Below are 21,036 nucleotides of genomic sequence, written 5' to 3'. Positions count from 1 at the left end.
AGATCCACCTGCCTCTGCCTCCTAAGTGCTGTGATTAAAGGGGTCAAAGGGCCCGTCCATTTTCTTTTTCTTTCTTTCTTTCTTTCTTTTTTTCTTTCTTTTTATTTGTCTCTTTCTTTTCCTTTTAAAAGAATTTTCTCACATGGTACGGTGGTGAACACCTCTAAATTCCGGCATGAGGGAGATAAGGGTAGGCAGATTGCTATGAGTTCAAAGGCCAACTTAAGCTACATAGCAAGATGCACTCCCCCCCCCCCCCAGCACCAAGAAAGAATTCCACTAATTTGCGGGCAGCTCTACTAGTGACAGATTTCCTAAATTTTTGTTTCAGAAAGTATTTCATTCAGGATGATAATTTTCTCTGAATAATTATAGGTTCATGTCCCCCATTTCAGTACTGTAAATAGTTCACTCCTTTGTCGTTTGCATGGTTCTGAGTGGACATTGGTTTAAAAGCTGAGAAATTAATTTCCCTTTTAAAGTTAGTATATAGGGCTGGAGAGATGGCTCAGAGGTTTAGAGCACTGGCTGCTCTTCCAGAGGTCCTGAGTTCAATTCCCAGCAACTACAAGGTGGCTCATAACTATCTATAATGAGATCTGGTCTCTCTTCTGGTGTGCAGGTGTACATGCAGTACAGAACACTGTGTAATACATGAAAATAAATAAATTTAAAATTAGTATATATTAATTTAATGATTTATTTGAGGATTTTATTTATTTTTATTTGACGTGTACCAGCGCTCTGTCTGAATGTATGTCATGAGCCATGTGTGTGCAGTGCCCATGGAGGACAGACAAGGATATTAAGTCTGTACTGGAAGTTTTCGTGGCTGTAAAAACTCATGTAAACGTATTTTGTTTAATCCCAGGTGTGGGATATGGGCTATTTCAGATTATCCGCAGCAGCAGGCTATTTGCCTCATGCAGGCTCTGAGAGGGGCTCTTTCCCAGGTGCACATAGTTTGACTCTGAGGACCCTGGAGAGGGAATAAAAGCCAGGGGCTCTGAGAAGGAAGAAGGCTGCTGCTCTCCCTGCTGCTCCTGGGGGCTGCAGTTGCAGACTGAGAAGAAGTTGGAGATCTCCTGGATGGGAGATTGCACTTGCCCCGAGGACCGTGACCACCCTCACCAGCAGGAAGTAGCTAAGGAGAACTCCGCCCCCTCTCCCCTTTAGCCTTCTTTCTCTCCTATCTGGTGTTCGGGTGTTGGAAGGGATTGGGGTGCGGAATGGATGAAGAGGCATCAGAAAAGCAAAATAAAAATAGATTTTAAAAGTATGCCTACATAACCGGGTGTGGTGGCGCACGCCTTTAATTCCAGCACTCGGGAGGCAGAGGCAGGCAGATTGCTGTGAGTTCGAGGCCAGCCTGGTCTACAAAAGTGAGTCCAGGATAGCCAGGACTGTTACACAGAGAAACGCTGTCTTGGAAAAAAAAAAAGTATGCCTACATAAGTCCCCTAGAACTTGAGTTACAAGTTGTGAACTACCACGTGAGTGCTTGGAATCGAACTCATGTCTTCTGTAAGACCAGCCAGTGCTCGTCACTGCTGAGCTATTCTCCCTTAATTTAATTCTTTTTTTAAAATTATTTATTTTTTATTTTCTGTGCATTGGTATTTGCCTACATGTATGTCTGTGTGAGGGTGTCAGATCCCCCGGAGCTGGAGTTCCAGACAGTTGTGAGCTGCCATGTAGGTGCTGGGAATTGAACCTGAGACCTCTGGAAGAGCAGCCCATGCCCTTAACTGCTGAGCCATCGTTCCAGCTCCCCTTAACTTAATTATTAACCTTGATGGTCACTAGTCAGTGTTCCCTAGCCTAACCTCACCCCTGCTTCAGTATTTTTTTTTCCGCCTTTCTGTGTGTGTGTCCAGTCTGAGTGTCATTTAGTTCTGTGCTTGTGTTGGTTTTATTCTGCTGCCAGTATGAGTTTTTTGGACCCCTGTTTAGTATCCCTCTATACTCTGGGACAATTCTCAGTCACTGCTGCAAACATTTCTTTATCATCTACTCTCACTGTGTGCGTGTGTGTCATGAACTTCTCCTGCGGATATGGAACAGCATCTCCTTATCCCAGCTGGGACCGCAGCGACGGACCAAAGTGATGATTCTATCCAAGTCTGGTTTGATGAACCAGTGGGTATTTACTTACAGGAGTGTAGGTGCCTGCCCGCCAAACAACACATTCCCCAAAAGACTCATCCTGACTTGAATGACAGCTTCTCCATAGCTGTAGATAGAGCTCTCTTTTCAGTTCGCCTTCCACATGCACGTCCACAAAGACCGCATGCAGCTGAGGCAGATTTATACCCAGCTGGGAGGGGGCGCAGGAGAGAGTGGCTGGAATCTCAGGTGAGGGTCTCAGGACTCTCCCCACCACTCACATTTCACAACAGTGTGCCACAACATTTGTAGTCTAAGGCTTCTTAGATGTTGTGTCTTTTTCACTTTTGTTTATTGTTTGCATTCCGGTTTGGAAATATTTCAGCTCTTTAGACAAGTTTCTATATATCCCAAAGTAGCCTGAAACTTGCTATGTTGCCAAGGATGTCCTTGAACTCCTAATCCTTCAGCCCTCCACCTCCCAGGGGCTGAGGTTGCAGGTGCGCACTGCTGCTTATGTGGTGCTGGTGCTGAGGTTGCAGGTGTGCACCTCTGCTTATGTGGTGCTGGTGCTGAAGTTGCAGGTGTGCACCTCTGCTTATGTGGTGCTGGTGCTGAGGTTGCAGGTGTGCACCTCTGCTTATGTGGTGCTGGTGCTGAAGTTGCAGGTGTGCACTACCGCTTAGGTGGTGCTGAGACTGCAGGTGTGCACCACTGCTTACATGGTACTGGTGCTGGTGTTGAGGTTGCAGATGTGCACCTCGGCTTACGTGGTGCTGGTGCTGGCTGAGGTTGCAGGTGTGCACTGCTGCTTATGTGGTGCTGGTGCTGAGACTGTAGGTGTGCACCTCCGCTTAGGTGGTGCTGAGACTGCAGGTGTGCACCACTGCTTACATGGTACTGGTGTTGAGGTTGCAGGTGTGCACCACTGCTTATATGGTGCTTGTGTTGAGGTTGCAGGTGTGCACCACTGCTTATGTGGTGCTGGTGTTGAGGTTACAGGTGTGCACCTCCGTTTATGTGGTGCTGGTGTTGAGGTTGCAGGTGTGCACCACTGCTTATATGGTGCTTGTGTTGAGGTTGCAGGTGTGCACCACTGCTTATGTGGTGCTGGTGTTGAGGTTGCAGGTGTGCACCACTGCTTATGTGGTGCTGGTGCTGAGGTTGCAGGTGTGCACCGCTGCTTATGTGGTGCTGGTGCTGAGGTTGCAGGTGTGCACTGCTGCTTATGTGGTGCTGGTGCTGAGGTTGCAGGTGTGCACCACCGCTTCCTTGGTGCTGGTGTTTTGTACTGGGTAAGTATACAGCCACCTGCAGGACATCCTGAGCCCTCATTTAGGAACTTTCCATTGACAGTGACTTCTTCAAGCTCAGGGGTTCAGTCAGTAATGGAGCCAAGCGCTCTTTGTTTCTGTAACAGTGGTCCTTTCTCACAATTTCCTCTCTGTTCACATTACCTACCTGCTCTTCCGTGCTGTCCACCTTTCCAGCCAGAGCACATTGGCCATGGTTTTTATGTTTTTGATATGATAATTCCATTATGTTTGCCATACCTGAGTCTGGTTCTGATGCTTGGTCTGGAAATTTGAACTGTGTGTGTGTGTGTATGTGTGTGTGTGTAACTACAGATAAGTGGATTAAAGAAACCGAGGAAATCAGACTTTAGTGCAAGGATTTGTGTTTATTGTTCACTGCAGTGTAGATGTTACAGACTAAAATTCCTCTAATACTTTTTATTATGGACACTTTAGTTTCTTATGTTCTTTATAGATTTCCTTTGTGTTTTCTGTTTTTTTTTTCTTTTCAAATATTTTTGTTTCTATTTTATATGTATGAGTGTTTTGCCTGCAAGTATGTCTGTATGTATACAGTGTCTATTGTCCACGGAGGCCAGAAGAGGGTGTCTGATCTTTTGAAACTGGAGTTACAGACTGTTGAGAACTGACATGTGGGTGCTGGGAACCAAACATTGGTCCTTTGCAAGAGCAGCAAGTGCTCCCCGCGAATAAAACCACTTTATTTGTATTAACTCACAAAACACAATAGTTGGTTCAAGGAGGCCAGCCACTTGCCCAGCCACCAACACTACAAGCCTCTGTGATCATCTGTAGTCAGACTCTTTCCTGGCCGTTCTGAAGCAAGGGAGCTTTAGAAATAAGGGCCTATACTTCCTTAGTCAATTACGGAAAGCCAGTTTACATTTCTTCAGTTTGAATTTCTTGATTAGATTAAGCCATTTGGAACTCTGCACTGCCGCAGCACCTCGTTGAAGCCCTCGCAGAGCTTGATGTCACTCTGGTTCTGGGCGCACTCCAGAAACTGCATGATCCCAAGAGAGCAAGGCCCACGGGACCGCTGGTCTGGCAGCTGGGATCCCTGGTCACTGAGGCTCCTGGTAAGTGATGTCAGGCTTTGCCAGCTCAGCGTTACCTCCTCCACTGAAGGCCCTAGTGATGGCGTGACCCAGGGTGTGCCCTGCCACAGAGCCCACAGCCACACCCCCTGCAGTGGTTGCCATGTGGGCCGTCAGGCCTGGCTGCCGGTAGTGCAGCTGCTGCTGGAGGCTGAGCTGCAGGTGCTCTCTGGGAGCAGCCCTCATTTGAAAGGCCCGCTGGCCGGAGCTACCGTGTGGGTCCTGGAGGTTGGATTTCGGTTGTCAGTCTTGGTAACAGCATCTTCACCTATAGACCCACCTTGGTGCTCCTGTTATTTCTGCTAACTTCTAACCCTGAACATAATTACTTCTATAAAAATTCTCCAAGATTTGTTTTTCTAGTACAAGGGCCTTCGGCAGGTCCTTAAGTACACCAGGCAGGTGCTGTGCCTATGTTCTTGAGCTATATATATTCCCAGTGTTCCTTTCACTTTTCATTTCAAGACCAGGTCCCTAAATCACCCAGGCTGACTTTGAACTCACCATGTAACTTAGGCAGGTTTAAACTTTAGATCTTCCTAATTCCCAAGTAACCGGGAATCCACAAGCCTGTGCTATCAGGCCCAATTTAGACAAGAGTATTTGAAACTACAGTTTGGGCTAGGTGTGGTAGCTGTGACACTAAGCAAGCTCTGTGTCAGGTGTGGCTGAGGTGCCACCATTACCTTCCAGGCACAATTCTCAGAACCGGGGACTCAAGAAATGCCACACTGTAAATTTGCAGTACAGTGTGACTTCTTGGCCTAGATCGACAGGTGTACTAAAAGTATCTTCATTAAAAAACAGTTTATTATCAGCACAAGTGAAGACCGGCAGCCTCCCCAGGTGCCCCAGCCTTCCTGCCTGAGCCTGGGAAGCTACTTTTTCGGGGGCCCCCATCTTGGGGCAGTGTCCTTGTCCATCTGACTCCAGTCCTGTTGCTCCTGGCGCAGCGCTAAGCTCCACCTCGAGATGCCATAGGTATGTTCTCCCCAAAGCGACCGTCACCTCCAGCATCTGAGAAGCCCCCGCCTCCAGAGGCTGGGGCCACATCCACTTGGATGACACCATGTACTTGGGAGAGCTGTGGGCTGTCCAGGCTGGCAATGAGCTGGCGGGGGCCTGGTCGCACAGGCACAAATGTCTGGCGCAATGTGACTGTCTCATTACCCCCGATGTCCCTGTAGGCAGAGACAGTATATCATGAGCCTTGAGTAACTAAGGATAAAGTCGAGAGTAAGCAAGGACTGACAGAGAGTGACCAGGAAGGAAACATCAGGAGCTGGAGTCATCCAGGCATTTCTGGGTTCAGCTGGAATCTACACCCACAACCCAGACACAGCCTCCACCCCTGGCCACCTCCACACAGCTCCATGGCACCTCCACACCCAGCTGCCTGCACTAAAAATCTGCCCAGCACCTAGCCTCCTCCCTTCCTGCTCCCACCTGGACAGAGACTGCTGGCTCTCACAGGCAGCAGCCTCACACCGCCTCTGCTCTAGAGCACCCCATGTGACCCAGGCCTTCAGGGCCAATGGCACCCCAGAGCAAGACTTGGAGGCCCAACAGAGATCCCAAATGCTTTCAGTTTTGCCAGAATAGCGAGCTAAGGGACTCGGCCACAGTTGTCCTCACAGAGACTGGACAGCTTCGTGTACTGAGCTGGCAGCAGGATACTATCCAGGAAAAAGGTGGTCCCAAGCATGGACAATTGACATTCTTAGAATGAAATGTGTCCTCATAGGTGTGTGTGTGTGTGTGTGTGTGTGTGTGTGTCACACACACCTGTGCCTTCTTTTCCTCAGGGAGCTCTGAAAACATTCCCAGAACACCTCTGGGCATCAGGGTTTCACCAGACTCACTACCCATCCTGCCTTTCCCCTAGCCTGCTCCTCACTGGGAAGTGAAGTAAATCCCTCAAGGGCTGGGCATCCTTGGCACTTACTGAACCTGACATACAGGCTCACTGTGACTCAGCTCCCACCCTGACACAGCTGCATCACCCCCACCATTCTTCCTCTGGACCAGCCCCGTGGAGGAGCTTGCTCAAACCCACCTCCATGCTCTGCAGTGTTGGCGTGCCTGCCCTGGGCTCCTGCCCCTGCCAGTTTCGTCCCTACTCTTTCTCCAAGTCCTAGCTCGCACCATTGCCTCAGCGAGGGCCACCCAAGTGCCTCCTGTCCCCAAGGAAATGAATAGTTCCTTCTTCTGGGCTCTTCCTTCAATCTACAAACTTTATTCTTTTACTTTTTGGACTAATCTCAAATTCACTATGTGGCTAAGGCTGGCCTTGGATCTTTCAACCCTCAAGTCTCTGCCTCAAGTACAATTTCAAGGATTTACCGTACCACCGGACACTCTGCATTTTAAGTGTAAACATGGTTGCGTGTCTTTGGAGTTTGCTCACGCCTGTTAGAGTATCTCGGGAGTCTTCCTAAAGCTGTGCTCCTGACCCCTATCCAAGCCAAGCTGCCTTGGGCTCCTTTGTGGCACTAGGCCCTATGCACTAGTCGGCCAAGGAAATGAGCCGGCACCTCTAATTCTGAAGATGACCGTTCCTTGGGGTGAAGCACTTAGCTTGGAGGCTGCTGCTGAGGCTTCCCTGGACCAGTGGTCTACTAGTTAGCTGTGTGGTTTAAGACAAAGTTACTTCTTTGGTCCTCACTTGCTGGTTCATAAGATGGAAATGAGTACAAAGTGAGATGACGGGGGTCAGATGGCTTCTGAATTATTATTAGGACGGGAATCAAAAGATTAAGTCTGTAATTTAACAGGTTAGGCTTTGTGTTCTTAATTTCCCCCATTTCTCTATAGCCTTGCAACAGCCTTCAAAAATCCACTATAAGCCAGGCGTGGTGGCGCACACCTTTAATCCCAGCACTTGGGAGGCAGAGGCAGGTGGATCGCTGTGAGTTCGAGGCCAGCCTGGTCTACAAAGTGAGTCCAGGACAGCCAAGGCTACACAGAGAAACCCTGTCTTGAAAGACAAAAACAAAACAAAAAAGTCCACTGTAATTGAGTTGTAATATTTCAGAAGTTAACCTTTATATTACAATCACTATCATTATTTCTGCCCCTCAAAAACAAACAAACAAACAAAAACTTGCCCAGACTCATTCTTATAGGCCAGGTCAGCCGCTAAAGCTGGGATGACCCCTAACAGCCTGTGGGTACTGAAGCTGTCCTTGGCAATAGCTACCCCGGACCCCTCTCTCCTCCTCCCTCCCTGCTCCATTCCCTCAGTTCCTCACGGGCAGGTACATGCACCTGCGTCTCCTCTGTGTGTGCATCATTTCTAAATGATATGGACCTTACTTGTCATTTGTTTTTCTTGGTAATTAATCTTAACTCTAAATGGCTTCAGCCGTTTCCCCAAGGTTGAACCCACCTTTCAAGAAGGACAGGTCACTACAGATTTAGAGAGAGCATGATTCCGGTTCTGGGGGAAATTCCCAATGAGGGCTTCCAGCCTCTCTGGTGACACCGTCAACCGGAGAAGTGAGTCCTGGAATGTTTATTAAGTGACCAGTCTGGGGTGGCACACCTAGTGGTATAATTGGGCTCCATACCACAGCCTTTGATGTGTAAATGAGAGGCAAAGTAACACCCATCTTGGAATCTGATAAGTCCCCTGAAGGCTACCGGGTGTCTCGGAGACACCAAAGCAACCAAGAAGCAGCAGAGAGTTCAAGGAAGGCCGGCCGGACCAGGCACCGTCCAGCTCTTGCACTGGAGCCCTCAAATGAGTGGATGGGGGCAGCAGAGACACCACGCAAGCCATGCACTCAAGAAAGAGGCTAGGTCTCCTCACACCGAGTGCATCGGCTCTATCTTGTGAGAACAGCCCAAGAGTGAAAGGCCTGGCAAGGGTGTACATCCCTAGGGAGCTGTAGACAGAGGACTCCTTCCCCTCTGGTGTGAATGCGGCTCACTGATGTCCCAGGGCACATCTTACTCCCTGTCATCCGAGCGGCTGGAGACCCTGGTAGGGTCATTTTGTGCTGTTCTGTGCTATCACAGCCCCTGAGTCCCGGGCTAGGCCAAAGAACAAAACAATAAACTCATCTTTGGCATGACCACAAAAGTCGTGGCTGCCAGCATGAGGTATGAGGGGAAAGGCAGGCTCGGGTCCTCTAGCCCAGGCCCTCTCTCGGTACCTCTCTTAGAACAGGATACCCACTCCTGTCAGAAGAAAGCTGGTTAGAAGGTCCTCTGCCTTCTCTTTCCCTCCGTGCATTTCCTGAGAAGGATGGGCAGCAAGTGTCTGTGCCAGATGACAGCAACAGGCACGGGGACATCCGTGCTGTGTGCCCTCACTGGCCCCAGAGCTTCACCCAATGGAGATCAGATCCATGCTGGCTGAGGGAGGGCCTGAGGATCAGGGATCAGGGCTCTCTCAGAGCGGCTACTCTGTTCTCATGGCGCAGACCACACAGCAAGCAGAGACGAGCTGTGAGATAAGGCCACTAGCTTTCCCATTCATGAGGTAGGGGTGATGAGGGCAAAAGTTAAAAACTACCTAGTGGTGGAGACTGACTATGTCACAGGCTGGACCAAACAACTCAGGGGTTTTGTTATCATCACTGGACAAGTGAGCCCATGCAGGCTTAGAGGAATGAAGGCAGTGGGGCAGGGGCTTCAACCTAAGTCTTTAGAGTTCCGTAGCTCTCCTTTTAATTATCTGATGGTCTCTAATGTACTTTAAAGGGCCTGTATGATCTCCAAATGAGATAATACTCCTGAAAGCGCATGGTCAACATTTGGCAAATGTTAGGGATGGGCTACTAATGATTTCCATGTGAGTTTCGGCTCCCTAATTAAAAGGTGAGGCAGGGCAGGGACACAGTGCAACTTGAGGCACTCAGCAGGTCTTGAGCCCTGGTTGGGCTGAACTGGCCTGAGTTAACCCAGGCTGCTCTGTGGAGTCCTGACCAAGAAGAGAAGCAGCCTGAATGAAAGCAGGTGGCAGCAGAGTTAGAGAAGTCAGACTTACCCAACGTTGAGGACCTTGGGTCTCTGTAACCCGGAACCTTCAAGCCGGAAGACCACGTTTGTGAGGGTGACAGGCAGCGGGTTCTTGAACACGATCTGAACTTCACATTCTTGGCCGACTACTGCTGCTCCCAGCAACTGAGGGAGACAGAGACCCACCCCTCAGCAGAGGTCCTTGCCAGACATGCAGGACCCATACTCTGCACCCAAATGAGAAATGTGTTAGGATCGAAATCTCTCCAAGCTCACATTTCTGTCCCTGAGAGAAGCCACCGCTACAGTCAGGGAGGAAACTCATCCATTCCACAACTTGAGGCTGCCACAGACTGGACCTGAGAGCCCATTTTATTGATGAGGAAACTAGGGCCACCTCTGCCCTTACCTCCCCTAGCAGGCTCCCTGGGGTACTTGTTTCAGGCCTAGTGCTGCCCCTTGCCCATGGTTTCCCTTAGCCTCAGCTCCTGCTCCCTGTTCACCCCGTGACTCACAGGAAGCTACACTCACCGTGAGAGAAAGGTCTGGGGTGCGCAAGCGGAAGGTGTGCTGCTTGGCTAGGACCTGCCCACTCTCCTTGACGTGGCCTGAGACATTGAGCAACATGGCCCCCTGGTCCACAAGGTGGGGCTTGTATTCCTTGTAGGCCACAGGCATGGTCACAGAATCCGCTGGGAAGAAAATGCATGGCAATGGAAGGCCTTCTTCCCCAGATACGACCTCCCCAGAAGTGCTCCCTGTTGCTGTTAGCTTCCGTGTCCAAAGCCATAATACTTGGACATCCAGGGGCAGGGCTGGAGAGGGAGCACCACCCAGGGGCAGGACTGGAGAGGGAGCAGCACCACCTAGGGGCAGGGCTGGAGAGGGAGCACCACCTAGGGAGAGTGATGGGAAGGGAGCACCACCTAGGTGTAGGTCTAGAGAGGGAGTACCACCTAGGGGCAGGACTGGGAAGGGAACACTTACAGGCTCCTGGGGCTAGTGTCACTTCCTTCTTGGTCTCCTTGAAGGTAGGCCCAGTGACACCAGTGTAGAAAGTGACAGAGAGGTAGAGGTGCAGCTTCACAGTGCGTCGGCTACTACCCCGATTGGTCAGCACCACAGAGACTGCCAGATCCTGCCCCATCACAGCGTCCTGTGCCTCCACCTGCATTGCCACATCCTCAGCAGAATCCCGGCTGGCATACACGTTGGGTTTGCTGCCATGGGCAGCAGCTCTTTCCACAGCCTTCCGCTCTGCTTCTGAGCCTGGGGGTTGAGGTCAAAGGTGAGTGTGAGCTCCGGCTTGGGTAGGCAATTGCTCTGGAGCTGGCTGGGCTGGGAGAATGTCACCTTCTGGGTGCTTATAGGTGTGGGTGATGTCCTCTCGCATGTTGGAGCTGATCGCCTTTGTAACAATGAGCGTGCCGATGGCTTTTTCCTCCACATACACAATCTTGAAGCTGCCGTCATCCTGTCGCTGCCAGTATACCTTATCACTATTCACCTGTGGTGAGCAAAGAGTAGCAGCTCTGAATGGGCCGGGAAGACAGGCTTGACCCCAGGGGCTGCAGACAGGGCCCAGCTGGGAGAGTTTCCAAGCTGAGCCAGCCATAGTGAGAGAGCAAGGAAGAGGCCTGTCTAGGAGGCTCCTTGCAGCCCATTTCGGCATTAATAACAGTAATCCTTTAGGCTTATTCGCTTGTTTTACAACCTACGAAGCAGCCCCATATCCATTAGCTCTTTTGATCCTGAGGACAGGAAGCAAGGCAGCCATTATTAGCCCCTTTTTACAGTGGAGGAAACTCCAGAAGGAGTGACTTGCCCTAGGTTACACAGCTAGTCAGTCAGTCAGCGGTGAAGTCAGGACCAGAAGGCTCGGGACTGAAGCCAGGGCTAGGGCCGCTTCAGACTGTTTGCGAGAGGAGGCACCTGGAGCCCAGCCCTCACCTCAGCAAAAATGAAGGGAGTGTCATACTTCATGTAGACTAAGCCGTTCTTGATGGACTCCACGGAGCAGGGGCCACAGCAGAAGATGCCTAGAAAGTGAGGCAGGAGATGGGTCTGGAGAGGCCAACAGCACCCACCCAGAGGTCACGGTGGGAGCAGGAGGGGCCCGTGGACAGCCTGGTTCCATAGCTAGGCTGTCAGCATATTCTCTGTGCCAGCTGGCCACACGGTGCACGATTCTCAGAGTCCAGGACATCCTCCCCCAATCTTTCCTCACTATTCAGGGCCCACAATGATTCTGGTTCGCTGAGGGAGCAGTGATGCCACTGTCACCATTTCAGCAATACCTCAGCTTTACAGCCCGCTCTGATCTCTTTATTGGGAAGTGAGTAGAGTAGTGGATGAGAAGAGACTGTCCGAGGATGGAGAGATGGCTCAGAGGTTAAGGGCAATGACTGCTCCTCCAGAGGTCCTGAGTTCAGTTCCCAGCAGCCACATGGTGGCTCATAGCCACCTATAATGTGATCTGATGCCCTCATCTGGCCCGCGGGTATACATGCAGGCAGAGTATTGTATACACAATAATAAATAAAAAAATCTGGAGAAGGTGAAGGAGAAGAAGAAGAAGAAGAAGAAGAAGAAGAAGAAGAAGAAGAAGAAGAAGAAGAAGAAGAAGAAGAAGAAGAAGAAGACTGTCCTTACACCCCAGCAGGCTCCCTAGAGTGGATGAGCTGGTTGACATGGGCTAGCTGGGACAGAAAGTGTAACAGGAAGTGAGGGCTATCCAACAGGAAAGAATCTTAACACCTAACGCTCTGGCCTCCTTTTACAGATGGGGAAACAGGCTCAGCCAGTACGGTGGATGCCAGGATCTTAAACACATCTGGAAAAAACTTCTACTTACTGAGTGGCTGTCATGCTGTAAGCATGCTACTAGTCCTGTTGTTGTTGTTTTGGGTTTTTTGTTTTGCTTTGTTTTTTTGAGACAGGGTTTCTCTGTGTACCCTTGACTGACCTGGACTCACTTTATAGACCAGACTGACCTCAAGCTCACAGAGATCCACCTGCCTCTGCCTCCTGAATGCTGGGATTAAAGACATGAGCCCAGACCACTGCCCAGAGCTACTAGTCCTTTTTGATACACTGTGTCCATTTAATCCTTCCAACTACACACACACAAACACACACACACACACACACACACACACACACACACACACACAATCACTCATCTAAGAAGTAATCATGGTAGACTTAGGCCCTAGCCATCCTGTCCGGAGCCCCTGCCTGATACCTACCCCATTACTTCTCAGAGCTGGCCCAGAGATCAAGTTCCCCAGTACACTGCAAGCATTGCTGGGTTCTGCAACCCAGGCCACCATTTATGCAGAGAATTGGCAGGGAGGGGTCTGGGAAATGGCCAGAAGACTATGACTTCGGCCGAGCCATCTGATTCTAGGAAGGTGGAGGTAAGAAGGAAGCAGCTGGTGGGAACAGCCCCAACTTACCTGGAGGTAGCACCTGAGCCACAGTGGGAGGAGGCTGTGTGAGAGCAGAGAGGGCAGCAGGGATCACATCTGTGGAGACGCGTGTGTGTGCATGCAGAGAAGAGCTAAGCACCTGGCAGGCTGTGTCACCCCAGGTCATGTCTGAGGGCAGGGTTACAGAGCTGTTTTCTTGGGACCTGTCTGAGGCCAGATTTCTCTACACCGTACATGGATGCGGTGAACAGGGGAGCAAGAAGAAGAACTGGGGCTCACTCTGCTGGAGGCCCAGACAAAGCCACCGCTTACCGTGGCTTTGGAATGGGTCCCAAATGTGGGTGACCTTAAGAATCACCAGGGGGACTTTTGAAACAGAGATTGGAAAACGGATGGGGAGCATGCGCAAGGCCCCAGGTTCAAAACCAGAACTGGGAAGAAACAGATACATATCCCTTTTCCTATTTTTGGAAATTCTGACTCATCAAATTCGATGATCAGATTTGGGGGTAGGAACCCCCCCCCCAAGTAGAAATTTACTTTAAAAAACTAAGAGAAAATAAGGAAGTTTTACATTTTATCTTACTTAATTCTATACTGTTTTTTTCTTCCATGCATACATACACTTATTACTTATAACTTTTTTTCTCCGTGTGTGTGTGTGTGTGTGTGTGTGTGTGTGTGTGTGTGTGTGTGTATGCTGGGAATTGTCCTAAATATGACTTTTCAGATGTATACATAAGTCTATGTCCTTTAATTAATTATATCTGGGATATGTAAGTTAAAAAGCACTTGGGAAAGCTGGATGTAGTGGCGCACACCTTGAATCCCAGCACTAGGGAGGCAGAGGCAGGCAGGTCTTTTTTTTCTTTTCTTTCTTTCTTTCTTTTTTTTTTCTTTTGGTTTTTTTTTTTGTTGTTGTTTTGTTTTTTTGAGACAGAGTTTCTCTGTGTAGCCTTGGCCATCCTGGACTCATTTTGTAGACCAGGATGGCCTCAAACACACAGCGATCCGCCTGCCTCTGCCTCCCGAGTGCTGGGATTAAAGGCGTGCACCACCACGCCCGGCTTGGCAGGCAGATCTTTGTGAGTACAAGGCCAGCCTAGTCAACAAAGTGAGGCCAGGCCAGTCAAGGCTACACAGAGAAAAACCCTGTCTTGAAAAACTGGCGGGGGATGGGGTGGGGTGGGGTGGGGTGGTGGGAAGCAAATAAGAATAATAAACTTATCGGGGGGGGGGGGGGGGGAAGGAAACCTCTTATTGACTATTCTTGAATTTCTTTTGACTTTTGAACTCTCTCAGTATATTAATCATTGTAAAAGAAGTCAAGCAGGGTAGCTAAAGAGAGGAAGATAAACTAATGGCGGCGTGGCTGTTCAGTGGATAGGTCCATGCGCAGAACTAACTATAGGGCTAAAGGGTTTGGCTCTCCAGCCAAGTCCTGGCCTAACACTCAGGAGCTAGAGGAGATGTTCTGGACGGGGTCCGGGCGAGGCCTGCCTTACCACTGCTGGTCTCCTGGGGCGTGGCGTCCACAACCTGCCACCCGTCAAAGCCTGAGGGCAGGTCTGGCCTCTTCATCCAGCAGTCATTCCACACATGGAAGTTCCTAGAGGGACAGAGAGTGAGCTCTGGGCCCGAGGCTCCCAGTCAGGCCCTCCCCTGCTCCTGCCCCTACCATGCCTCAGCATCCACCCCTGACCCTGTGCTCACCAAACAGAATCATGGTTCAGATGTTCGAGGGGTTTCATGTTCTCGTCAAAGTAGATGTCCATAGTGAGGGAGGTGTCTGTGTCATGCGCAGAGTTGAAGTTGGTGACCGTACGGGTAGCAAAGCCCAGGCATCGTAGCACTGTGGAGGAGCCAGGGTTAGGCCAGGGCAGAGCTCGGCTGTAGGTGTGGCATCCGCAGGAAGAGAAGGGCAGCTGAGTTTGCCAAGCTTGGAGGGACTGCCAGAGTTAGGGGTCAGAGGGCTCCGGTGGCCTTTGGGCTGTGAAGCAGTTTGGATTACAAAGCCACCTGCTTGGCTCAGGCCCTGTCTATTGCTTCTTCTTTCTCTCCCTTAGGCCTCTCTCAGTTGTTAACACTAATTAATGATAATTAAGGCCATCCTATCATCCACCCTTAGTGGCATCCTATCCTGTAGCCACAGCTGGGCTGGGCAGAAACAGAACCCTTTCCCTCCTCGGAGAGAGACCAGGCTATTCCTAACCTAGTCCCTCTACTACCTGTGGTGGTAACACCAGCAAAGACCCAACACTGGCCATAGGGGACGGAGTAGCCGGTGCGTAGGTAGCTAAGCAGGATCTCCACGCTGCCCACCCACGCCGAGGGGTTGGTGCCTCGAGAGTAGTCGCCCGTCCAGTTCCCAATCAGAACTCCATTGTCATCCAGGGAGTTCACCTGCCCAGGAAAAGATAGGGTGTGGCTGGAGTGGGGGAGGGGCTCAGGATCTTCTGGATTCCCCAGCCCCTAATCCTGCAGCCTCGAGAACCAGACATCAACCTAAGCCCTACCCACCCCTCCCGCAACCCATCACCCCCACCCTTTACTGTAACACTGGAATGTGAACACTGGGTGTGCCAAGTTTAGGGTTCGGCCCTACATTCCAAAGGAGCTGGGACAGAAACCACTAAAGGTGGGGTGGGGAGCAGGCAGGGGAGGGAAGAACCCCCTCTTTCCTCAATACCCTCTTCAGGGTCAGGGACAGAAAATGTATAAAGGGCAGGGCAGGAAGACACAAGAGTGCGCACCATGGCAGAGATGACCCGACAGACACTGACTGGGTCCCCACGACCTCCATATGGCATCCCCCTTCGATCCAAGATGTACAGGCAGGCATCCAGCACTCCATGGTCAAACTGGAAGGAAGGAGGGCAGAGGTGAACTATATCTGCTCACGGGATGGTCAAACCGAAAAGGATGCTAGCATCCTGCTCAGGCCACCATGTGTGGGAAAGATTAAGCTTTGTTGAAGGTGGAAGCAGTCTTGGCGGGCTTTACCCTTGGGGCACACCATGAATACCTTGTGACAGACTGTTTGGAGCCTTCTTGGGCTTGGAATTCAGGAAGCCTACCTGGGAACCCCACCGTGGCTATTGTTTTCCTAATTGACCCTCGAAGGGAGAAGGAGACCGCCCTTGGCATGTGACTGGGAGGTGGGGGGAAGACAAAACAACAGGTTGAGGCGAGGAGGGTGCGCGAACAGAGAACCGGACCGGACCAGCTCGCAGGACAGAGACACTTAAGGACCTGTCCTGTGGAACGGATACCGGAGGTTCACTCTTCTGTCCCTTTAACCTTTTTTTCTTCTTGTGTATGCTAGTTGGGCAGTATAATAAAGTTTAATTGTTAAGAAACAGAGCCAACATCATGTTCCTCACTTCTGTCTCCCTTGAGTTATATAAGACCTGTAGTGGCGTACAACTTTAATCCCAGCACTTAGGAGGCAGAGGCAGGTGGAGTGCTGTGAGTTCGAGGCCAGCCTGGTCTACAGAGGGAACTCCAGGACAGCCAAGGCTACACAGAGAAACCCTGTCTCAAAAAAACCAAAAAGGAAGAAGACTGAACTCGTACCTGGCCATAGTTCCAGGTCCGCTCGCCAATCTGTGCTTCTGTTCCATAGTAGATTCTTCCAGACTCATTAAGCACATATTCTTGTCGCCAGTCCTCATGGTCCACGTACACTATGTCCTCTGTGTCCCCAGAAAGCAAATAGCAAATGCTGTGCATTTTCTTCCTGGGCCCTACATCCCCCTAACCAGGTCTATAGAACTCGTATCCACAGAAGAAAGTGGGGCCAGGGATGCCTCTAGCCTGACAGGAAGGACCGTGAGAAAGCCTCCGAGGAAAGACAGTAGAAAGAAGGTTGGCTGTGGCCAGCGCCCTTTATCAGAGTGAGGTGAGTCTCTTCTGGGGCCTCGGTCTCCTCTCCCGGTCAGTGGGAGGGTGTCTTTTCCTATGACCCACTGGGATCTCAGAAAAGGAAGCCCTGGCCCTCTGCTCTTGACCCCAGCTGGCTTACCTGGGCACCAGGGGTTGAAGAGGATGTAGATCTCATTTCGGGGGTCAAAGGGCAACTGGAACTCTCCAGCTTCTGAGTGCGTACGGACAGTGAATTGAAATTTGCCGATGATGGCATTAGGGGAGGTATGGACTCGTAGGTTTAAGTTGTGCCCGTTGTTCCTGGTCACTTGGGCCTTCCAGCCATCTCTGCCTCCCTTACCCACCGGGATGATCACGTGGGTACCCTTGCCCACCTCGGGATTGTTTCCTAGAGTAACAAGATCAGTGATTCGGCGGTGAGAAAGCTGCCCTGGGAGTAGGAGAACCATTAAGACTTCGTTCAGCCCCACCCAAAATGTCTACGAGCCAATTTGTGTGTCCCTAAGTGGGGTTACCACATCAGTCTGTGACAATCTTCCTCAGAGTAGCTTGGTGGCCGCCCCATGCTCTCCCGCGTGTCAGGGCAGAGTCCCAGCCCAACATCCCAAACCTGTTCCCCTGACAATGCACTCAAGTAGGGAGGGGATACTGGGGCCATTGTCACCCACGGACAGACAGTCTTACTGTCTTACAGGACTGAAGGAGAGAATTGAGCTAAGTCCACTTGCCTCATAGGAAAGAACACCCCAGATACCAAAGGGAGGTGAACGTGGCCTGCTCCCCGGGGTCACAGCTTCTAGAGCCCAGAGCATTTCTGGAGGTGGTAGGGGTACTTGGGAAATTAGAGACTGGGGTGCGCATGGCTGGGCTGTAATCAAAGGGTGAGAAGAGTCACCCGCCCCCAGCAGCTGTATAATCACCAGCCTGGACAGTCAACGGTCACCAAGCAACATGGTGAGGGAGGCACCTGCCTTGGGCCATGTGATGGAGAGGCAGAGAGATAGACACATGGGGGCTGGGGTTGGGGGGGGATAAACAGGCAAGACCCAGAACGAAGGGTGCACAGAGTCCAAAAGAAAAAAATGCTGAAGGGGACAGAGAGGCCAGCCCACGGAGGAAGCCCCCCAGAGGCTTGAGGAAAGGCAGCCTGCACCTGCTTCTTTTGGCAGAGGAGAGAAGTGCCAGGGAGGAGCCTAAAGACCTCTCTAACCTCACCCCAGCTCTTCCTCCAACAAGTCAGGAGGGCCTTTTACCCGTCTTGCTCCAGGCCCCACTCACCGATGAGAAGCTCTAAGGCAATGCGGTCAGAAGACTCATATTCCCGGTTCAGGAAAAGGATCATGTGGAAGGGCTGCCCACGGCGCACAATCAGATCATCGTATTCAAACTCGTCCGTGTGGTGCTCTCTGCGGTTCTGGTCTGACCGTGAGCACAGCAGGTCCACGCCGGTCACAACTAGCATTCCCTCTGTAAAGCCACATCCCTGGGTCAGTGAAGAGGCCCACCGGAGCCCTGCCTAGAAGTCTTTCAGCCTCCCTAGAGCTACCAGGATAAAATTTAGACGCCCCGAAATGTTGTTCAGCTTCAGGGTAAGCTAGAAAGTCTCACCTCGGATGGTGCCGTCTCCAGCTGCATTTACGCCACTGCCCCGAGACTCTGGTCTTCGGTCACCCCGAGACTCCGGTCTTCGGCCACCCCGAGAGCTGGCCCCTCGACTTCTGGACCCAGAAGGGTCAGGCCCCCAGTCATCATCGGCTCTGTTTCCGCAGGAGCAGCAGCCACAGCAGCGAGCCCAGAAGGAGCGGGCCCCTCTTCGCCTGGAGCGCGAGCCTCTGTCTGGCTCTGGCTCCGGCTCTGGCGAAGGTGTGGTAGGGGGCTGCCAGGGGTTCCCACGCCAGCGGCCCACGTCTGAGCGAGGACCTTCCATTGTGCCTGTGAAGAAGAGACAGAGGACACTCACCCACTCAGATCTCCTGTGCTTGGGCGACCCATACCACCCACCCAGAAACCCTATCCAGAGAAATTGGTTCCAGTACCAGGTAAGCTGGTGACTGCGCAGAATCTCTGAGATGTCCCAAGACCACATTCAGTCACCCAGAAAAAAACACCACCCCATACAGTTACAGAGAAAAACCTTCTTTACACCTTGCTCTAGAAACTCTCAAATCACATCCAAAACCACATGTCCAGTGGAGAAAGGAGAAAATGCACAGTTCCCAATGTGAGCACCAATTACAGCCCCAATCCACAAACACTGTGTAGGTCCCTCCACTTGCTGGCTCCTCAGTTTAGGGGTCCAGCCTCTAGGACCATTTCTTAATACAGTTCTTCCCATAAAGGCAAGTAGGTGGCATGGGGAGGGAGGTGGGCAACAGGGTCCCCCACATTTCTCACGTCAGGGCAAACTTCAGGCAGAAATTGGCCCCGGGAAAATTAGGTTTCAGCCCACGGCAGGTGTGCGCTGGGGAAGGTTCCTTTCTGAACTTGGGCTGTGTGTCCCTTGACAGTCAAGTCCCGCTGTGGCTCAGCACTGAGGTGTGCGCTGGATCCACTTACCTGGCAGCGGTGTCGGTGATGGCACCACTGGGTCCCGGGCCCGGGTGGAGTAGGTCAGGGCGTTAAGAGACGGGACCAACAGGCTAGACGCAGCCACGCGAGTGGAAGGTGTAGGGCGGGCCCGGGTAAATGGTTTATGAGGGGAAGGTGGGCGGGGCTGAGCTTCTGGGAAAAGGGGAAGCCAGTTGCTTCATCTCTTCTCGGTCAAGAGGGCAGTCTCCGGGGGGCTGTCCCCAGTTAGGGGCGGGAAAGAGTGGCTCCACCTATTTTTTCCTTTCTAGGAACTGAGATCATGCTAAGGGGGGCACGTGCGGGGTGGGGGCGTGGGGCTTCCTGGTCAACTTCTGTCAGACCTGGGGCTGAGTGAAAATGGAAGGCTTTTGGTGACGGACCCCACACTAAATTGATTTCTCGCCAAACTGGGTGTTCGAAGTATAGTAGAAAAGGCATCCTCTTCCAGTGACAGCCCTGTGGGGCAGATCTGTTTCCAAGCTGGAGACGCCAACTCTTGCTTTCATAACACCCTTCCCCTAAAGCTCTCTTGTAGCACCCACCAGGCTTGGCCCTGTGAAACTGGTCCCTGGGCCTGGAACTCCTGCCCAGGAAGGTCCCAGTACCTCAGGCTGCAGACAGATGACATCAGCAGCCAGGCCCTCAAACTGGCTCCACCTGCCAGTCCCTGACCAGCCAGCTCTACCAGGTCTCCTCACACCCCTCAGCATACTGCGCCCTAAACTGTCTCTCCATCCAGCTGTTTCAGAGACCCCCAGAATGAGTAGGGGTCCCTAATATGAGTCAGTTTCTTCTGTCTCCTAAATTTGAAATTAGAAGGATCCCAAGGGGAAAAAAAAACCCCAATGTTTTGTTTTCCCCTTCCAGCTTGGAAGTTTAAGGGTTAGGTCTTTGCACTCAGGCCTGGGTGGACAGCGGCCTCCTTCCCAGGGTACCTGGTATCCCCTTCTTTCACTGCGAGTGTCTCGTCAGCTGGAGGTGGGTATTTGTCATTTCCAGCCTGGAATTCGTCTTGGGAATCCAGACCAACCGGCTCTAGAAACCTACCCTCTATACTTCCTAATTCCAGCTCAGGCACTGGGAGGAACATCAGAGATGTCATTAAAACAGCCCCAAGGCAGAGAGGAGCCAGGCATCTTTAAGGAGGCTCTCCTTGGTTCCTGTCCTTGGCACCAGCAGACAGAGCCTGTTTACTCCATCCTACTGATATTCCAGCTCTACCTATGGGCCACCCATCAAAGATAGTGAAAACCGGGTTGGCAAAAAAGACACAAAGGGCAGAGTTGACAATGGGGACTTTGGGAATGAACCCTCACAGAGGTACCCTGGGGAGTGGGAACAGAAACTCCTGGATCTACACACACACACACACACACACACACACACACACACACACACACACACCGACTGATTCGGTTTGTTTTAAAATGATCTCACATATAGGCCAGGCAGACCTGAGCTCACAGGAAGCCTCCTGCGTTAGCCTCCCAAGTGCTGGGATTCCAGAAGAGGACAAAAGGACCAACCACACTGTGGGTTTTTTTTCCCCTGTTCAGCTGCTGGCAAACCCTGGGACCTAGCAGTTTCTGTGTCACTTCCAACGCGCTCAGTACACACCAGAGGAAATCAAGATTCAAGGCAGGAATGTGGCGGGTCAGCCAAAGGGCT

The 21,036-nt window shown here is 51.4% G+C and overlaps 1 protein-coding gene across 2 annotated transcripts; it reads right to left on the bottom strand.

Annotated features, from left to right (window-relative positions):
- Window positions 1-5,311: 5,311 nt before the first annotated feature.
- On the bottom strand, window positions 5,312-19,511 carry TGM1 (transglutaminase 1). Of its 2 annotated transcripts, none has more exons than XM_084767752.1 (15): window positions 19,357-19,511; window positions 18,409-18,732; window positions 18,079-18,267; window positions 16,940-17,188; window positions 16,492-16,610; window positions 15,669-15,776; window positions 15,144-15,318; window positions 14,629-14,767; window positions 14,421-14,524; window positions 11,435-11,523; window positions 10,838-10,991; window positions 10,472-10,753; window positions 10,016-10,176; window positions 9,513-9,649; window positions 5,312-5,700 (listed from the first exon to the last, which is right to left on the bottom strand). In XM_084767752.1, the coding sequence occupies exons 2-15, from the start codon at window positions 18,725-18,727 to the stop codon at window positions 5,475-5,477; spliced, it is 2,451 nt and encodes an 816-aa protein (XP_084623878.1). In that variant the 5' UTR covers window positions 18,728-18,732; window positions 19,357-19,511; the 3' UTR covers window positions 5,312-5,474. The 2 variants fall into 2 exon arrangements, with proteins under 2 accessions (XP_084623878.1, XP_084623879.1); XM_084767753.1 differs by lacking the exon at window positions 19,357-19,511 and adding an exon at window positions 19,195-19,341.
- Window positions 19,512-21,036: the final 1,525 nt, after the last annotated feature.

This window comes from Acomys minous (assembly GCF_964271855.1).
Source record: "Acomys minous genome assembly, chromosome: 18".
In the NCBI taxonomy this organism is placed as follows: Eukaryota; Metazoa; Chordata; class Mammalia; order Rodentia; family Muridae; genus Acomys; species Acomys minous.
Note: the sequence above shows the minus strand (reverse complement) of the source record. Positions and strands in the feature narration are given on the sequence as shown.